We start from the raw sequence: 18496 nt of genomic DNA on the forward strand, positions 1-18496 counted from the left end.
AGCTGATAGTACAGGACAGCGGAAAGCAGCCAGTAAGAAAGGGTTAAAACGGAGCGAGAGAGACAGGGGGGCCACACGGGCTGACAGACGTCCTTCTTCACACCCCCTTTACCTTTGGAGGAGGGGTCTCTGGCTCCATTTTCACCCAGGGGCCCCTGTCTGGCCGGGCGGAGGGGATATTGGCCGCCTCCGGGGAGGGGTCAGAGCTCTGACGGGCTAGCTGGTTCCGGGAGGCGGGAGGCATCATGGCGGCGGCCGGCTGACGGCTCATCATGGGTGCGGATGGCACGTCCTGGAGGGAATTGGGCCGAGGGTTGGGTTTCAGGGCGGCGCGGGCCTGCGGTGTGATGTTACGGAGCGGCTGAGGGATGGATGAATGGAGGATGAGATGATGAACAGGCTACGCACTGTATACGGCTATCTACTGTCAGCTGCACTACACCTCTCACAATGCAATGCAGCAGGATATACCGTCTCTCATAGGAGCAGCTCTGGATGTCAATAAGGTAGGAGGCATGATATTCAGGTTAAGATAGGACCTGGGGTATAGACGTCCTGCAATGCTCTATGGGAAAAAACGTATGGAAAGCAGGTCTCTGCTGCAAGGGAAAAAGCCGGCTCTTAGCTGCCACCTACCAGACGAAGCGTCACCTCACATAAATATTCAACAAGCCTTGAAACATGACTGGGGATTCTCTTTCCAGAAGGGAAAGTTACCCATCTGTACACAGCCCCCCACCATGGCCTATGGACGTTTATAGATGGCTATCCTTCCTTCTGGAACTGATTCTGACATATAATCCCCAGTCATGTTTTAAGGCTCTTTATGGGTGGAACATGGACTTAAAGGGATGCTGCCTCCAGCAGGTTGCAGCCTGGGAATAGAATTTCACACCCCAGTTTCCCTGATAATACACACTACTCCCTCAGTCCCAGAACCCTGCTGTCTACTAATGTGGGGCAAGAACCCTGAAAAAGCATGTGATCCTCTTAAAGGGAATGTTTCACCTACTTTTTTTTGTCGGTTAAGAGTCAGATACTAAAACTTTCTCTTTTATTCTAATCGGCTTCTATTTCCTGACTTTTTTTCTAATTTCTTATGGGAGTGGCCGTATTGCCTAAGCTGTTTTTAACAGCATTTAGTGACATGCTTTACAGCAAGACTCACGGACATAGACGACAATAGGCATAGACTCTGTCCCCTTGAGATAATTGTGAGACATTACTGAGCGCGCTCTGTGACCTTTGAAGAGGTTATCCCACAGGGAGCTGCTATTGTCTCCTCTATCTACTGGTGTCACATGACGCTGCAATGCTGTACAGATCACTTTACTGCAGCCTCCTCTTATTACAACAGACACAAAAGGAAGTCTCAGCTTAGTTTAAGCCCCAGTGGTGAGAATGAGAACTGCAAGATATCAGGATTATTTTAATTTAGATAGAAAATGGAAAATAAGAAAAAAAAAGTTTCAAAAAATTCCTTAAAAAATGTGTGTGTAACATAAAAACATTATTTATACAATAAGTTACATGGGTGGTGCACTAATTTAAAGGGACAATGCCACCTCCACTAAATACATTGCAATCAACTCCTACCTATGACCCCCCCCCCAGCTACTGAGCGGCTGTATGGAATCCACTTCATGCCTCAAGATGGACTCCTCCATGCTTTACACTGCAGCACTGATCCATCAGAGCACAGCTCCGGTCATTTGCTCCACCTGTATTATAGTCTAGTCCGTCGGGTAGTCTGTCGTTCATTAGCTGTTACCTGTTCTTCCTACACTACACAGAAGACGATGGATGGAGAGCTGATGACGTGGATACGAAGAGGACTGCGCTACTACATGGGTAAGAGATGAGACGTATGAGACTAAACTGGGTGGAAAAGGCGCCAAGCGAACGGTGATGGGGGTTGAACAGATTCATACAGTGTGCAGGTGCCCTATATCTACAAATGGCTTGTTTCCTTCAAATCAACTGCTGACAAAAAGTGCCAGAGATTAGTAATTCACTTTTATTTTAAAAAATTCCAATCTTCCAGTACTTATCAGCTGCTGCATGTCCTGCAGGAAGTGGTGTATTCACTCCAGTTCCAGTCTGGAGAGCAGGAGAGGGTTTCAATGGGGATTTGCTGCTGCTGTTCACAATTCCTGACATGGACAGAGGTGGCAGCAGAGAGCAATGTGTCAGACTGGAGGGAATATACCACTTCCTGCAGGACATGCAGCAGCTGATATGTACTGGAAGACTGGAGATTTTTTTTTAACCAGAAGTAAATTACAAATCGCTGGCACTAGTTGTTTTGAAAGAATTCTTTAATTTGTGAACAGCCCCTGTAAAGGAATTCAATAGTGTTGGGGTGCGGGGGCTGTCTCCTTGCACGTCCACAGACACTTACCTTATGCTCCTGGAGATCTAGCGGCCTTTGTGATGGAGGGGTCTGGTTGGGGGTCCCGGACGACTCTACTGAGCTGAGCTTTGTAATGGAGAGCGGAGAGTTCTGCTTGTTCAGTCTGGACCGTTCCTCCACCTGTAGAGAAGGATACAACAGGTGTCACTATGAAAGAACCATTGTATTAACCAAAAATAGATCTCTGGCGCCCCCTGGAACCAATCTATGATGGTGCAAGCGATTTTAGATGACAACGTCAAAATTAATTTGGCTTTACCAGAGGCAGACGGAGGTTGGGTGGCGTCTCAGAGCTAGTGTAGTAAGGGTGGTCATACCTCTCTGGCCCAGGCGGGCTTCTCGCTGGGGTTCATGACGGCCCGGTTATAGTGGTACAGCGGCTTCTTCTCCTGTTGTTGCTGCTGTTGTTGCTGCTGCAGTGACTTGAGATAGGCGTGCTCCTGCTGGAGTTGGCGCTGCAGGCGCTCGGACTGACGCTGCTCCTCCAGCTGTTTCCGCTTGTACTCCTGCCCAGATAAAGCCGGCTGAGCGCGTGTGCGACACACACAGGACACGCCACAAAGGTGCAAACACACACACGCTGCACGCTACTCGGTATAGTGGAGTATTATTCTACACTGCTAGGGGGTCAGGCCGCCGGGTGTAATAATACTCAGTGTCTATACACCGGATACAGGACATGGACACAGAGGAGGAGGAGATCGTCACCTACAGTAATAAACAGCACAGGCGTGAGGGGAAGAGACGAGAGGGCGGCAGTGTGGAGACCACAGGAAAGGACAGCGTCAGCTTAGGTTCTGCCTTCTCTAGGAGCCCAGAGGAGTGCGGCCTGGGGAACGGACCCCGCTACATGACTGTATACAGCACAGAGTTATGGGATAATAGCATAATACAGGCTGTCTCCATACTGGAGGAGACATGGTGTAGCACTGGGGGTCTACAAGTAGGTAGGGGTGTCACCGTGTGGTACAGGCAGTCTCCACACATTATTGTGTAGCATAGGATGTATACATGTAGGATCGGAGCCTCATGTCCAGGGTGTATCTGTACAGGAAGACGTGTTGTGGTGTATAGTACTGGGTGTCTATATGCAGGATGGGGCGTTATGGTGTATAGTACTGGGTGTCTATATGTACAAAGAAGCGTTATAGTGTAGTATAAGCTACATATCTGAAGGTCACAGTGTAGTATAACCTGTATATCTGCAGGTAGTGGTGTCACAGTGTAGTATAAGCTGTATACCTGCAGGTAGTGGTGTCACGGTGTAGCATAGGCTATATATCTGCAGGTAGTGGTGTCAGGGTGTAGTATAAGCTATATATCTGCAGGTAGTGGTGTCAGGGTGTAGTATAAGCTATATATCTGCAGGTAGTGGTGTCACAGTGTAGTATAAGCTATATATCTGCAGGTAGTGGTGTCACAGTGTAGTATAAGCTATATATCTGCAGGTAGTGGTGTCACAGTGTAGTATAATCTGTATATCTGCAGGTAGTGGTGTCACAGTGTAGTATAAGCTATATATCTGCAGGTAGTGGTGTCACAGTGTAGTATAAGCTATATATCTGCAGGTAGTGGTGTCAGGGTGTAGTATAAGCTATATATCTGCATGTAGTGGTGTCAGGGTGTAGTATAAGCTATATATCTGCATGTAGTGGTGTCAGGGTGTAGTATAACCTGTATATCTGCAGGTAGTGGTGTCACGCTGTAGTATAATCTGTATATATCTGCAGGTAGTGGTGTCACGCTGTAGTATAAGCTAAATATCTGCAGGTAGTGGTGTCACGGTGTAGTATAAGCTATATATCTGCAGGTAGTGGTGTCACGCTGTAGTATAATCTGTATATATCTGCAGGTAGTGGTGTCACGCTGTAGTATAAGCTATATATCTGCAGGTAGTGGTGTCACGGTGTAGTATAAGCTATATATCTGCAGGTAGTGGTGTTACGGTGTAGTAGTGTCACAGTGTAGTATAAGCTATATATCTGCAGGTAGTGGTGTCATGCTGTAGTATAATCTGTATATATCTGCAGGTAGTGGTGTCAGGGTGTAGTATAAGCTATATATCTGCAGGTAGTGGTGTCAGGGTGTAGTATAAGCTATATATCTGCAGGTAGTGGTGTCAGGGTGTAGTATAAGCTATATATCTGCAGGTAGTGGTGTCACAGTGTAGTATAAGCTATATACCTGCAGGTAGTGGTGTCACAGTGTAGTATAAGCTATATATCTGCAGGTAGTGGTGTCACGGTGTAGTATAAGCTATATATCTGCAGGTAGTGGTGTCACGGTGTAGTATAAGCTATATATATGCAGGTAGTGGTGTCACACTGTAGTATAATCTGTATATATGCAGGTAGTGGTGTCACGCTGTAGTATAAGCTATATATCTGCAGGTAGTGGTGTCACAGTGTAGTATAAGCTATATATCTGCAGGTAGTGGTGTTACGGTGTAGTAGTGTCACGGTGTAGTATAAGCTATATATCTGCAGGTAGTAGTGTCACGGTGTAGTATAACCTGTATATCTGCAGGTAGTGGTGTCACAGTGTAGTATAACCTGTATATTTGCAGGTAGTGGTGTCAGGGTGTAGTATAAGCTATATATCTGCATGTAGTGGTGTCAGGGTGTAGTATAAGCTATATATCTGCAGGTAGTGGTGTCAGGGTGTAGTATAAGCTATATATCTGCAGGTAGTGGTGTCACAGTGTAGTATAAGCTATATACCTGCAGGTAGTGGTGTCACGCTGTAGTATAAGCTATATATCTGCAGGTAGTGGTGTCACAGTGTAGTATAAGCTATATCTCGGCATGTAGAGGTGTCACAGTGTAGTATAAGCTATATATCTGCAGGTAGTGGTGTCACGGTGTAGTATAAGCTATATATCTGCAGGTAGTGGTGTCACGGTGTAGTATAAGCTGTATACCTGCCAGGTAGTGGTGTCACAGTGTAGTATAAGCTATATATCTGCTATATATCTGCAGGTAGTAGTGTCACAGTGTAGTATAAGCTATATATCTGCAGGTAGTGGTGTCACAGTGTAGTATGAGCTATATATCTTCAGGTAGTAGTGTCACAGTGTAGTATAAGCTATATATCTGCAGGTAGTGGTGTCACAGTGTAGTATGAGCTATATATCTGCAGGTAGTGGTGTCACAGTGTAGTATGAGCTATATATCTGCAGGTAGTGGTGTCACGGTGTAGTATAACCTGTATATCTGCAGGTAGTGCTGTCACAGTGTAGTATGAGCTATATATCTGCATGTAGTGGTGTCAGGGTGTAGTATAAGCTATATATCTGCAGGAAGTGGTGTCACAGTGTAGTATAAGCTATATATCTGCAGGTAGTGGTGTCAGGGTGTAGTATAAGCTATATATCTGCAGGTAGTGGTGTCACGCTGTAGTATAACCTGTATATCTGCAGGTAGTGGTGTCACGCTGTAGTATAACCTGTATATCTGCAGGTAGTGGTGTCACGCTGTAGTATAAGCTATATATCTGCAGGTAGTGGTGTCACGGTGTAGTATAAGCTATATATCTGCAGGTAGTGGTGTCACAGTGTAGTATAAGCTGTATATCTGCAGGTAGTGGTGTCACGGTGTAGTATAAGCTATATATCTGCAGGTAGTGGTGTCACGCTGTAGTATAATCTGTATATATGCAGGTAGTGGTGTCACGCTGTAGTATAAGCTGTATATCTGCAGGTAGTGGTGTCAGGGTGTAGTATAAGCTATATATCTGCAGGTAGTGGTGTCACAGTGTAGTATAAGCTATGTATCTGCAGGTAGTGGTGTCAGGGTGTAGTATAAGCTATATATCTGCAGATAGTGGTGTCACAATGTAGTATAAGCTATATATCTGCAGGTAGTGGTGTCACGCTGTAGTATAATCTATATATATGCAGGTAGTGGTGTCCTGCTGTAGTATAAGCTATATATCTGCAGGTAGTGGTGTCACGCTGTAGTATAATCTGTATATCTGCAGGTAGTGGTGTCACAGTGTAGTATAAGCTATATACCTGCAGGTAGTGGTGTCACAGTGCAGTATAAGCTATATATCTGCAGGTAGTGGTGTCACGCTGTAGTATAAGCTATATATCTGCAGGTAGTGGTGTCACAGTGTAGTATAAGCTATATATCTGCAGGTAGTGGTGTCACAGTGTAGTATAACCTGTATATCTGCAGGTAGTGGTGTCACAATGTAGTATAAGCTATATATCTGCAGGTAGTGGTGTCACGCTGTAGTATAATCTGTATATATGCAGGTAGTGGTGTCACGGTGTAGTATAAGCTATGTATATGCAGGTAGTGGTGTCACGGTGTAGTATAAGCTATATATCTGCAGGTAGTGGTGTCACAGTGTAGTATAAGCTATGTATATGCAGGTAGTGGTGTCACGGTGTAGTATAAGCTATATATCTGCAGGTAGTGGTGTCACAGTGTAGTATAAGCTATATATCTGCAGGTAGTGGTGTCACGCTGTAGTATAATCTGTATATCTGCAGGTAGTGGTGTCACAGTGTAGTGAAGTAGTATACAGCTGTCTGTACCAGGGAAGCACAGGGGTATAATAACTAGTGAGGAGGCGAGGAGGGGCCGTACTAGAGAAGCCGACAGGAGGAGGAGCGGATTTACCAGTAAGAGGGCCTGTTCCTGCAGAAGCTGCTGCTGGAGGATTTCTAACTGTCTCTGTTCTTCCTCTAACTTCTGTCTGATATATTCCTAGAGAAGGAGAGATGCAGAGAGAGCCAAGAGACAGCTGGGAGAGATACAGAGATAACACAGGAAGGAGGGAGCACGGCCAGATCACACAAACGTCCCCGCAAAACCAACACAGCGACCACGTGGTGACAGACACAGGGGACCCGAGGATTCTGTCATCTCCAAACATGACACTCAGTGACAATACACAACAGTGTGACAGGGTGCAACACAGACCAGAGAGGTGACCAGGCCCTCCCCGGCATACATGATGTATGTGCACTGGCCCTCCCCATTATCTATTAAGCATATGCTGTGGCCCTCCCCTATGTACATGAGGCACAAGAACTGGCCCTCCCCTATGTACATGAGACATGTGCACCGGCCCTCCCATATGTACATGAGACATGTGCAGCCCCAAGTACATGAGGCACGAGCACTGGCCCTCCCCCATATACATGAGGCACGAGCACTGGCCCTCCCCCATGTACATGAGGCACAAGCACTGGCCCTCCTCTATGTACATGAGGCACAAGCACTGGCCCTCCCCCATGTACATGAGGCACAAGCACTGGCCCTCCCCCATGTACATGAGGCACAAGCACTGGCCCTCCTCTATGTACATGAGGCACAAGCACTGGCCCTCCCCCATGTACATGAGGCACAAGCACTGGCCCTCCCCCATGTACATGAGGCACAAGCACTGGCCCTCCCCTATGTACATGAGGCACAAGCACTGGCCCTCCCCCATGTACATGAGGCACAAGCACTGGCCCTCCCCCATGTACATGAGGCACAAGCACTGGCCCTCCTCTATGTACATGAGGCACAAGCACTGGCCCTCCCCCATGTACATGAGGCACAAGCACTGGCCCTCCCCATGTACATGAGACATGTGCACTGGCCCTCCCCTATGTACATGAGGCACAAGCACTGGCCCTCCCCTATGTACATGAGCCCCATGCACTGCCCCTCCCCCATATACACGAGGCACATGCACTGGCCCTCCCCCATGTACACGAGGCACGTTCACTGGCCCTCCACTATGTACATGAGGCACAAGCACTGGCCCTCCCCTAAGTACATGAGGCACGAGCACTGGCCCTCCCCTATGTACATGAGCCCCATGCACTGCCCCTCCCCCATATACACGAGGCACATGCACTGGCCCTCCCCCATGTACACGAGGCACGTGCACTGGCCCTCCCCTATGTACATGAGGCACAAGCACTGGCCCTCCCCTAAGTACATGAGGCACGAGCACTGGCCCTCCCCCATGTACATGAGGCACGAGCACTAGCCCTCCCCCATGTACACGAGGCACGTGCACTGGCCCTCCCCTATGTACATGAGGCACAAGCACTGGCCCTCCCCTAAGTACATGAGGCACGAGCACTGGCCCTCCCCCATGTACATGAGGCACGAGCACTAGCCCTCCCCCATGTACATGAGGCACAAGCACTGGCCCTCCCCTATGTACATGAGGCACAAGCACTGGCCCTCCCCTAAGTACATGAGGCACGAGCACTGGCCCTCCCCTATGTACATGAGGCACAAGCACTGGCCCTCCCCTATGTACATGAGGCACAAGCACTGGCCCTCCCCTAAGTACATGAGGCACGAGCACTGGCCCTCCCCTATGTACATGAGGCACAAGCACTGGCCCTCCCCTAAGTACATGAGGCACGAGCACTGGCCCTCCCCCATGTACATGAGGCACATGCACTGGCCCTTGCCAGTTTACATGACAGATGTGTGCCCCACAGCCATGAAGAGGTCTTCCTTCTTATGTAGACTGACGCTATATTAGAGACATGCGTGTACATGGTGTTTGAAAGCGGAACATCTAGTACATGCAAGTACCCTACACTGTATACATGCTTCAGCCTTAGCGATACATATACCCCATGCTGCAGTGATATCTTACGTAGTATGTACCCCATGCTGCAGTGATATCTTACGTAGTATGTACCCCATGCTGCAGTGATACCTCATGTCTTATGTACCCCATCTTATATACCCCATGCTGCAGTAATAACCCGTCTTATATGTACCCCATGCTGCAGTAAAAACCCATCTCATATGTACCCCATGCTGCAGTGATACCTCATGTCTTATATACCCCATGCTGCAGTGACACCCCATCTTATATGTACCCCAAGCTGCAGTGATACCCTGATCCATACAACTGTCTCACCCTACAGGTCACCCTGCGTCATAGCATGAAGCCCACCTGGTGACCGAGCCATTGAAACACTAACCTGCTCCCTCTCGGCCATCCTTCTCTCCTCCTCCCGCCGTATGTCATCCCGCCTCCGCTGCTGTTCCTTCTCGTGAAGTTTTCTTTGCTCTCGCTCCCGGCGCTGCTGCTGTGATAATAGAAGCGGAGACACCGATACGGAAATAAGACAAGTGAAAGAGGACGGGGCCAAAGAGGATGTTGTGTGAGGGCGGAGACTGCTGGGTGTAACAGCGCTGGGGACCCCCTACCTCCTCCACACGCCGGCGCTCCTCCTTCTGCTCCTCGATGCGTCTCTGGCGCTCGTGCAGCAGCTGCTTGATGTGCGCCTCCGAGTCGCGGTGCTGCGGTCCCATCTGCTGCTGCTTCAGGGCTTCCGAGTTACTCTTGTTCTCTTGCTGCAGCCTGAGGAACTCACGTCTCAGCGTGGACTCCCCCGGGACGTTCATGATGGAGCTGGAAGGACGGGACATGGGACACTCAGGAGAGCAGGAGTCATGGGGGTGGCCGTGTGTCATTGTGAGGGGTGCAGGGCCTTACCTGGGCTCCCCTTCCTCCACGTGATTCTCCTCCTCATCCTCACTGCCGCTATATTCATATTCTGTCTCATCTGTATGGAGGGAACCAGAGTATATAGTAACCGTAATCTGGTCAATGTAACTAGAGCAGAACCTCTTTTATAAACACCCCAATGAGGTGCTGCAGCAGCTGTGGGGTAATATTAAAGGGCCACTATCAGTAGGTTCACATGGAGGAACCTGCTGATAGTTTCCGATAGCCGCTGAAGTCTTCTTACCGATGCCGATTTTCTCACTGTCTCATGTGCCGTCATTTTAAGGATAATTAATGCAAAACATAAATGCAAATTCCCTCGTTTCTCTGCCCCACAAAGCGTCGCCCCCCCAACCACCACTTATGCATAAGCACAAGCAGGCAGGCTGGAATATGCATCAGGAGGTGTGATCAGTCAAGGGGGCGGGCCGAGAAACTAGTACATTTGCATATTTGTACTGCATTAAAGAGGTATTTCACAAAATATTTTTTTAATTCAAATCAATGGTTGCCAGAAAGTGCCAGAGATTTGCATATTACTTTAGTGTTGCAGTACCTATCAGCTGCTGTATGTCCTGCAGAAAGAGGTTTTCTATGGGGATTTACTACTGGTCTATGCAAAGAAGGGGTCCGTGGAGCCTCAGTTACGAGTCTCATAACACGGGAATAGCCAGATATCCCTCTCTCCAGAGAAGGAAGCCCATTGCCAAGGGGTGCCTCCTAGTGGGGAGAGCACCAAACCACCCTGATACGTAGTCCCTCAGGTCCTCACTCTGTTGCGAGCTTTAGGACCTAAATAGGGAAACACCAGGGTGGCCCCTGTATGTCAGAATCCTACTCCACACTGACAAAGGGCAAATATCCCAATACTGCAGTCTGTGGATGGATGCCTAGCCTTGGTAACCCTTGTCTTATGTCGTTATACTCGCCACAGAGTTAGACTTTGACTCACAGGGGCCACCCTGGTGTTTCCCTATTTAGGTCCCAAAGCTGGAAACAGAGTGAGGACCTGAGGGACTACGTATCAGGGTGGTTTGGTGCTCTCCCCACTAGGAGGCACCCCTTGGCAATGGGCTTCCTTCTCTGGAGTGAGGGATATCTGGATATTCCCGTGTTTTGAGACTCGTAACTGAGGCTCCACGGACCCTTCTTTGCATATTCAAATTTTGTAGGGGACAATCAGTGGAGACTCGTAAATGAGTACTCCTTTGGATTTTTTTCGCTGTTCAGTGATTGTTGTGTTTTGTTTTACTACAGGTCTAGACAGTTCCCGACATGGACAGAGGTGGCAGCAGAGAGCACTGTGTCAGACTGGAAAGAATACACCACTTCCAGCAGGACATACAGCAGCTGATAGGTACTGGAAAACTGGACATTTTTTTAAATTACAAATCTTTGGCACCAGTTGATGTGAAAGGAAAACATGTTTTGGGGAACAATCCCTTCGATTATTCTCAGGCACGTAAGAAAACTTCAGCTGCTAGCGGGAACTATCACCTGCTGTAACCTTCTGATCCTGTGTATCTCACTGTGCACAGCAGGGGGCGCACTCGCTGACGTACCCTTCTCCACGCGCTTCTTCCGGGAGCGATCAATGTGATCTTTGAGCTGGATCCTGACCTGCCGCTCGGTGGGCTGGTCTCTAATAAAGGGGTACTTCAGCAGCTGCTCGGTGGGTGGTCGGTTCATGTAGTTCTTGATCAGACAGGTGTCAATGAAGTCGATGAATTTTTTGGACCTAAAGATTGAAAAAAAAAGAAGAAGTATAAAACAAAGTGAAACGTGTTATTACTGAACAGTGAAATAGGCGGCAGAGTGATGAGCGGTGGTCTTCCCTATATACAGGGTCTCATAGAGGGGTATATACTAGATAGATGCTGTAAGTACCATTAGCGCCTTGTGTACATATCAGTGACTGACTGGCGGGATGCCTGGAGGTCTGTAGACAGCGGGGACGCGGTCATGTGATGTGGGAGAGGATTTGGGCTGTTTGTTTAGCAGGGAATTAGAGCGATCCTGTAATACGTCCCATGTGGCCGGCATTATGCGGCTTTGCTGTGATTAGCGCAGTCATTACACACTTACCATTTCTTGGATTTGAGTTTCGGGGGAGGGTTCCTGGGGATGAGGAATAAAGCTCTCATCGGATGCATGTCACACAGCGCTGGAGAGAGAGCGAGGAGAGAGAGCGTCAGAAGACGGACAGGACGGCCATCAGAAGACCGAGAGGTCACTACTAAACTGACAGTGAGCAGCGCTGTACCGGATACGGGGTGATAGCACTGGGACCTGTCCACAAACCATCACCAGAGGACAACTGTACTGCCAGCCAACCGACCACCCCCAGAGGACGACTGTACCACCAGCCAAACAGACAACCACAGAGGACGACTGTACTGAGAGAGAACCGGCCACCCCCCAAAGAGCGACCTTACCAACAGCCAAACGGCCACCCCCAGAGAACACCTGTACCATTAGCCAACCGCCCACCCCCCAAAGAGCGACTGTACCAACAGCCAACCAGCCACCCCTAGAGGACGACTGTACCAACAGCCAACCACAGAGGACGACTGTACTGAGAGAGAATCGGCCACCCCCCAAAGAGCGACCGTACCAACAGCCAACCACAGAGGACGACTGTACCAACAGCCAAACAGCCAACCACAGAGGACAACTGTACTGAGAGAGAACCGGCCACCCCCCAAAGAGCGACCGTACCAACAGCCAACCACAGAGGACGACTGTACCGAGAGAGAACCGGCCACCCCCCAAAGAGCGACCGTACCAACAGCCAAACGGCCACCCCCAGAGAACACCTGTACCATCAGCCAACCGCCCACCCCCCAAAGAGCGACTGTACCAACAGCCAACCAGCCACCCCTAGAGGACGACTGTACCAACAGCCAAACAGCCAACCACAGAGGACGACTGTACTGAGAGAGAACCGGCCACCCCCCAAAGAGCGACTGTACCAACAGCCAACCACAGAGGACGACTGTACCGAGAGAGAACCGGCCACCCCCCAAAGAGCGACCGTACCAACAGCCAAACGGCCACCCCCAGAGAACTGTACCATCAGCCAACCGGCCACCCCCCAAAGAGCAACTGTACCAACAGCCAAACGGCCACCCCCAGAGAACAACTGTACCATCAGCCAACCGGCCACCCCCCAAAGAGCAACTGTACCAACAGCCAAACGGCCACCCCCAGAGAACAACTGTACCATCAGCCAACCGGCCACCCCCCAAAGAGCAACTGTACCAACAGCCAACCAGCCACCCCTAGAGGACGGCTGTACCAACAGCCAAACAGCCAACCACAGAGGACGACTGTACTGAGAGAGAACCGGCCACCCCCCAAAGAGCGACCTTACCAACAGCCAAACGGCCACCCCCAGAGAACACCTGTACCATTAGCCAACCGCCCACCCCCCAAAGAGCGACTGTACCAACAGCCAACCAGCCACCCCTAGAGGACGACTGTACCAACAGCCAACCACAGAGGACGACTGTACTGAGAGAGAATCGGCCACCCCCCAAAGAGCGACCGTACCAACAGCCAACCACAGAGGACGACTGTACCAACAGCCAAACAGCCAACCACAGAGGACGACTGTACTGAGAGAGAACCGGCCACCCCCCAAAGAGCGACCGTACCAACAGCCAACCACAGAGGACGACTGTACCGAGAGAGAACCGGCCACCCCCCAAAGAGCGACCGTACCAACAGCCAAACGGCCACCCCCAGAGAACTGTACCATCAGCCAACCGGCCACCCCCCAAAGAGCAACTGTACCAACAGCCAAACGGCCACCCCCAGAGAACAACTGTACCATCAGCCAACCGGCCACCCCCCAAAGAGCAACTGTACCAACAGCCAAACGGCCACCCCCAGAGAACAACTGTACCATCAGCCAACCGGCCACCCCCCAAAGAGCAACTGTACCAACAGCCAACCAGCCACCCCTAGAGGACGGCTGTACCAACAGCCAAACAGCCAACCACAGAGGACGACTGTACTGAGAACCGGCCACCCCCCAAAGAGCGACCGTATCAACAACCAACCGTCCACCCCCAAGGAACAACTGTACCAACAGCCAACCGGCCACCCCCCCAAAAAGCGTCTGTACCAACAGCCAACCCCAGGGACGACTGTACCAACAGCCGACCGCAGAGGACGACTGCCCCGACAGCCAACCAGCCACCCCCAAAGTACAACTGTACTGCCGGCCAACCGCAGAAAACTGTACCAACAGCCAACCAGCAATCTCCAGAGCACAACTGTACTGCCAGCCAACCAGCCACAGAGGGCAACTCTACTAACAGCCAACCGACCACCTCCAGAGGACAACTGTACTGACAGCCAACCGCAGAAGACAACTGCATCGACAGCCAATCTGCCTCCCCAGAGGACGACTGTACCGACAGCGAACAGGCAACCCCCAGAGGACGACTTTACCGACAGCCAACCGCAGAGGAGAACTGCAACAAAGGCGAACCGGCCATCCCCCAGAGGACGACTGTACCGACAGCCACCCCCAGAGGACGACTGTACCGACAGCCAAACAGCCAACCACAGAGGACGACTGTACCAAGAGAGAACCGGCCACCCCCAAAGAGCGACCGTACCAACAGCCAAACGGCCACCCCCAGAGAACAACTGTACCATCAGCCTACCGGCCACCACCCTAAGAGCAACTGTACCAACAGCCAACCCCAGAGAACAACTGTACCATCAGCCAACCGGCCATCCCCCAAAGAGCGACTGTACCAACAGCCAACTAGCCACCCCCAGAGGACGACTGTACCGACAGCCAAACACAGAGGACTACTGTACCGAGAGAGAACCGGCCACCCCCCAAAGAGCGACCGTACTAACAGCCAAAGGGCCACCCCCAGAAAACAAATGTACCAACAGCCAACCGGCCACCCCCAGGGAACAACTGTACCAACAGCCAACCGGCCACCCCCCAAAGAGCGACTGTACCAACAGCCAACCGGCCACCCCCAGGGAACAACTGTACTAACAGCCAACTGGCCACCCCCCAAGAGCGACTGTACCAACAGCCAACCAGCCACCCCCAGGGACTACTGTACCAACAGCTGACCGCAGAGGACAACTGCACCGACAGCCAACCAGCCACCCCCAGAAGACAACTGTACTGCCGGCCAACCGCAGAAAACTGTACCAACAGCCAACCAGCAACCTCCAGAGGACAAATGTACTGCCAGTCAACCAACCGCAGAGGGCAACTCTACCAACAGCCAACCGACCACCCCCAGAGGACAACTGTACTGACAGCCAACCAGCCGCAGAGGACAACTCTACCAACAGCCAACCGACCACCCCAGAGGGCAACTGTACTGATGTACAGACAGCCAACCGCAGAAGACAACTGCATCGACAGACAATTGGCTACCCCCAGAGGACAACCGTAACAGCAGCCAACCAGCCACCCCCAAAGAGCGACTGTACCAACAGCCAACCGGTCACCCCCCAAAGGGCGACTGTACCAACAGTCAACCGGCCACCCCAGAAGACAACTGTACCAACAGCCAACCGGCCAACCCCAGAGGACAACTGTACCAACAGCCAACCAGCCACCCCCAGAGGACAACTGTACCAACAGCCAACCAGCCACTCCCAGAGGATAACTGTGCCGCCAGCCAACCGGCCAACCCTAGAGGACAACTGTACCAACAGCCAACCCCAGAGGACAACTGTACCAACAGCCAACCAGCCACTCCCAGAGGATAACTGTGCCGCCAGCCAACCAGCCAAACCCAGAGGACAACTGTACCAACAGTCAACCCCAGAGGACAACTGTGCCCACAGGCAACCGGCCACCCCTAGAGGACAACTGTACCAACAGCCAACCAGCCACTCCCAGAGGATAACTGTGCCGCCAGCCAACCAGCCAAACCCAGAGGACAACTGTACCAACAGTCAACCCCAGAGGACAACTGTGCCCACAGGCAACCGGCCACCCCTAGAGGACAACTGTACCAACAGCCAACCAATCACCCCCAGAGGACAACTGTACTGCCAGCCAACCGGCCACCCCCAGAGAACAACTGTACCGCCAGTCAACCGGCCACCGCCAGAGGACAACTGTACCAACAGCCAATCAGCCACCCCTAGAGCGCTGCACGGTATATAAGGAAAAGTGGCAGGAGACAGAGCTGCTAACCACTGCAACCTGTCTACAAACCATCACCAGAGGCCGACTGTACTGACAACCATCACCAGAGGCCAACTGTACTGACAACCATCACCGGAGGCTGACTATTGATAGCCGCCTATCAGACACCTTCTGAAGCCACAGGATGATGTAGTAGCAGAGCTCAGTGACAGCCTTGATTTCAACACAAGGAACTAACACAGTAACACAGTCCTTGCAGTGGTATTATTACTCTCTATGTCGGCTGCTTCACAGATTGATGCACATGACAAAAATATGAATGAGTAAAAGCAGGAAAGATCTGGTTATTGTTGTTTCTAAGGATAAAACACTTAGCTGTAAATTTACAGTCACGGCCACAGAAAGCTCTAGAATCCATTGTATCCCATCAGACAGTAACGTACACCGCAGATACAGCCAGAGCTCCACCACTAGACAGCTATTACTGTAAGAGACTGACAGAGGATTTATAATGGACAGGAAACATTATATAACTCACGTGGTGCACCCTCCGCCATCTCTATAGCTGTGATACCCAGAGACCAAATGTCACTCTGTAGAAAGAGAGAGAAAGAAGGTACATAATATTATATATATATATATATATATATATATATATATATATATATAAAAAACAGCATGACAGATGATACAGATAGAAGGAGCTATAAGTCTCCTCCTCCTCCTGCAGGGTGATACAGATAGAAGGAACTATGCGTCTCCTCCTCCTCCTGCAGGGTGATACAGATAGAAGGAGCTATGCGTCTCCTCCTCCTCCTGCAGGGTGATACAGATAGAAGGAGCTATGCGTCTCTTCCTCCTCCTGCAGGGTGATACAGATAGAAGGAGCTATGCGTCTCCTCCTCCTCCTGCAGGGTGATACAGATAGATGGAGCTATGAGTCTCCTCCTCCTCCTCCTCCTGCAGGGTGATACAGATAGAAGGAGCTATGGGTCTCCTCCTCCTCCTCCTGCAGGGTGATACAGATAGAAGGAGCTATGAGTCTCCTCCTCCTCCTGCAGGGTGATACAGATAGAAGGAGCTATGCGTCTCCTCCTACTCCTGCAGGGTGATACAGATAGAAGGAGCTATGAGTCTCTTCCTCCTCCTGCAGGGTGATACAGATAGAAGGAGCTATGAGTCTCTTCCTCCTCCTGCAGGGTGATACAGATAGAAGGAGCTATGAGTCTCCTTCTCCTGCAGGGAGATTTAGGTAGATGGGGCTATGTCTCTGCTCCTCCCCCTGCAGGGTGATACAGGGTAAAACACACACACACACACAATATATCACTGCCTCATACCCTGTAGTCATATGTGGCGTCTGGGTTCTCATCACAGGCGATGACCTCTGGTGCCATCCAGTAGGGAGTCCCTATGAAGGTGTTTCTTCTTCCCACTGTACGATCCAGTTGGGCGCTGACCCCAAAATCGACTAAAGAAAAAACAAAAGAGAAGAGCCTGTGATGAGACTGAGCCACGGTGGATATAGCAGTGAGGATGGCGCTCCCTGTCTCCTGTGTACTCACCCAGCTTCACCTCCGCGTTCTCAGTCAGTAGCACGTTCTGCCCCTTGATGTCTCGGTGGATGACTTTGTGGGCGTGTAGGTGGGAGAGGCCCTGCGGGTGACATGAGGGGTTACCAGGACATAAACATGGGAAACCACAATCATCTAAAGGAGTCACAGCCCTTCCCACAGTCCCACTCAGTATTGCTGCTGACAGCAACAGGACTGGGCACCATAGGATCAGGTGAGTACACATACTGGTAGCCCGGCCCTTAGTCCCTCTGCACATAGATCAGGTCACTATGAGGTTAGAAGCCAGCTGTCTGCAGGCAGGGACAGGCGGCTCTCCTGGACAGAGGTGGCACAGGGCCCTCACCCGCAGGATCTCTCGGCAGATGTAAGCGATGCAGTCCTCCTTCAGAGCATTCCCTTTGGTGTTCTTCACCAGATCGGTGACTGATCCGGCTCCACAGAACTCCATCACCAGCTGCCAGAAAACAGGAGACAAGGGTGAGTACTGAACCTGGAGGGGAGCAGGCTCCACTAACATTAACAGCACACAAGTCACATGGTCAGCCCTGGACCAGCCGGGCCGGAGCTGTACATGGGTCACATGGTCAGCCCTGGACCAGCCGGGCCGGAGCTGTACATGGGTCACATGGTCAGCCCTGGACCAGCCGAGCCGAGCTGTACATGGGTCACATGGTCAGCCCTGGACCAGCCGAGCAGAGCTGTACATGGGTCACATGGTCAGCCCTGGACCAGCCGAGTAGAGCTGTACATGGGTCACATGGTCAGCCCTGGATCATCCGGGCCGGAGCTGTACATGGGTCACATGGTCAGCCCTGGATCATCCGGGCCGGAGCTGTGCATGGGTTACATGGTCAGCCTCCACATGTCCCCCAGTAATAT

The 18496-nt window shown here is 50.9% G+C and overlaps 1 protein-coding gene across 7 annotated transcripts in view; it reads right to left on the reverse strand.

The window, feature by feature from the left end:
* MINK1 (misshapen like kinase 1) overlaps positions 1-18496 on the reverse strand; it is a 57889-nt gene that overhangs the window by 12092 nt on the left and 27301 nt on the right. For 3 of the 7 annotated variants that reach the window (XM_069949186.1, XM_069949150.1, XM_069949159.1), the window contains exons 5-17: positions 17961-18071; positions 17606-17696; positions 17381-17511; positions 16579-16633; positions 11984-12062; positions 11461-11636; positions 9887-9956; positions 9598-9802; positions 9369-9476; positions 7042-7128; positions 2731-2919; positions 2402-2533; positions 113-361 (exon numbers count right to left, since the gene is read on the reverse strand). In XM_069949186.1, coding sequence (XP_069805287.1) covers positions 113-361; positions 2402-2533; positions 2731-2919; positions 7042-7128; positions 9369-9476; positions 9598-9802; positions 9887-9956; positions 11461-11636; positions 11984-12062; positions 16579-16633; positions 17381-17511; positions 17606-17696; positions 17961-18071 — 1683 coding nt within the window. The remainder of the gene's footprint in view (positions 1-112; positions 362-2401; positions 2534-2730; positions 2920-7041; positions 7129-9368; positions 9477-9597; positions 9803-9886; positions 9957-11460; positions 11637-11983; positions 12063-16578; positions 16634-17380; positions 17512-17605; positions 17697-17960; positions 18072-18496) is intronic. The other 4 variants (XM_069949167.1, XM_069949175.1, XM_069949195.1 and 1 more) reach the window with 3 other exon arrangements.

This window comes from Dendropsophus ebraccatus, chromosome 1 (genome assembly GCF_027789765.1).
Source record: "Dendropsophus ebraccatus isolate aDenEbr1 chromosome 1, aDenEbr1.pat, whole genome shotgun sequence".
NCBI classification, from domain to species: Eukaryota; Metazoa; Chordata; class Amphibia; order Anura; family Hylidae; genus Dendropsophus; species Dendropsophus ebraccatus.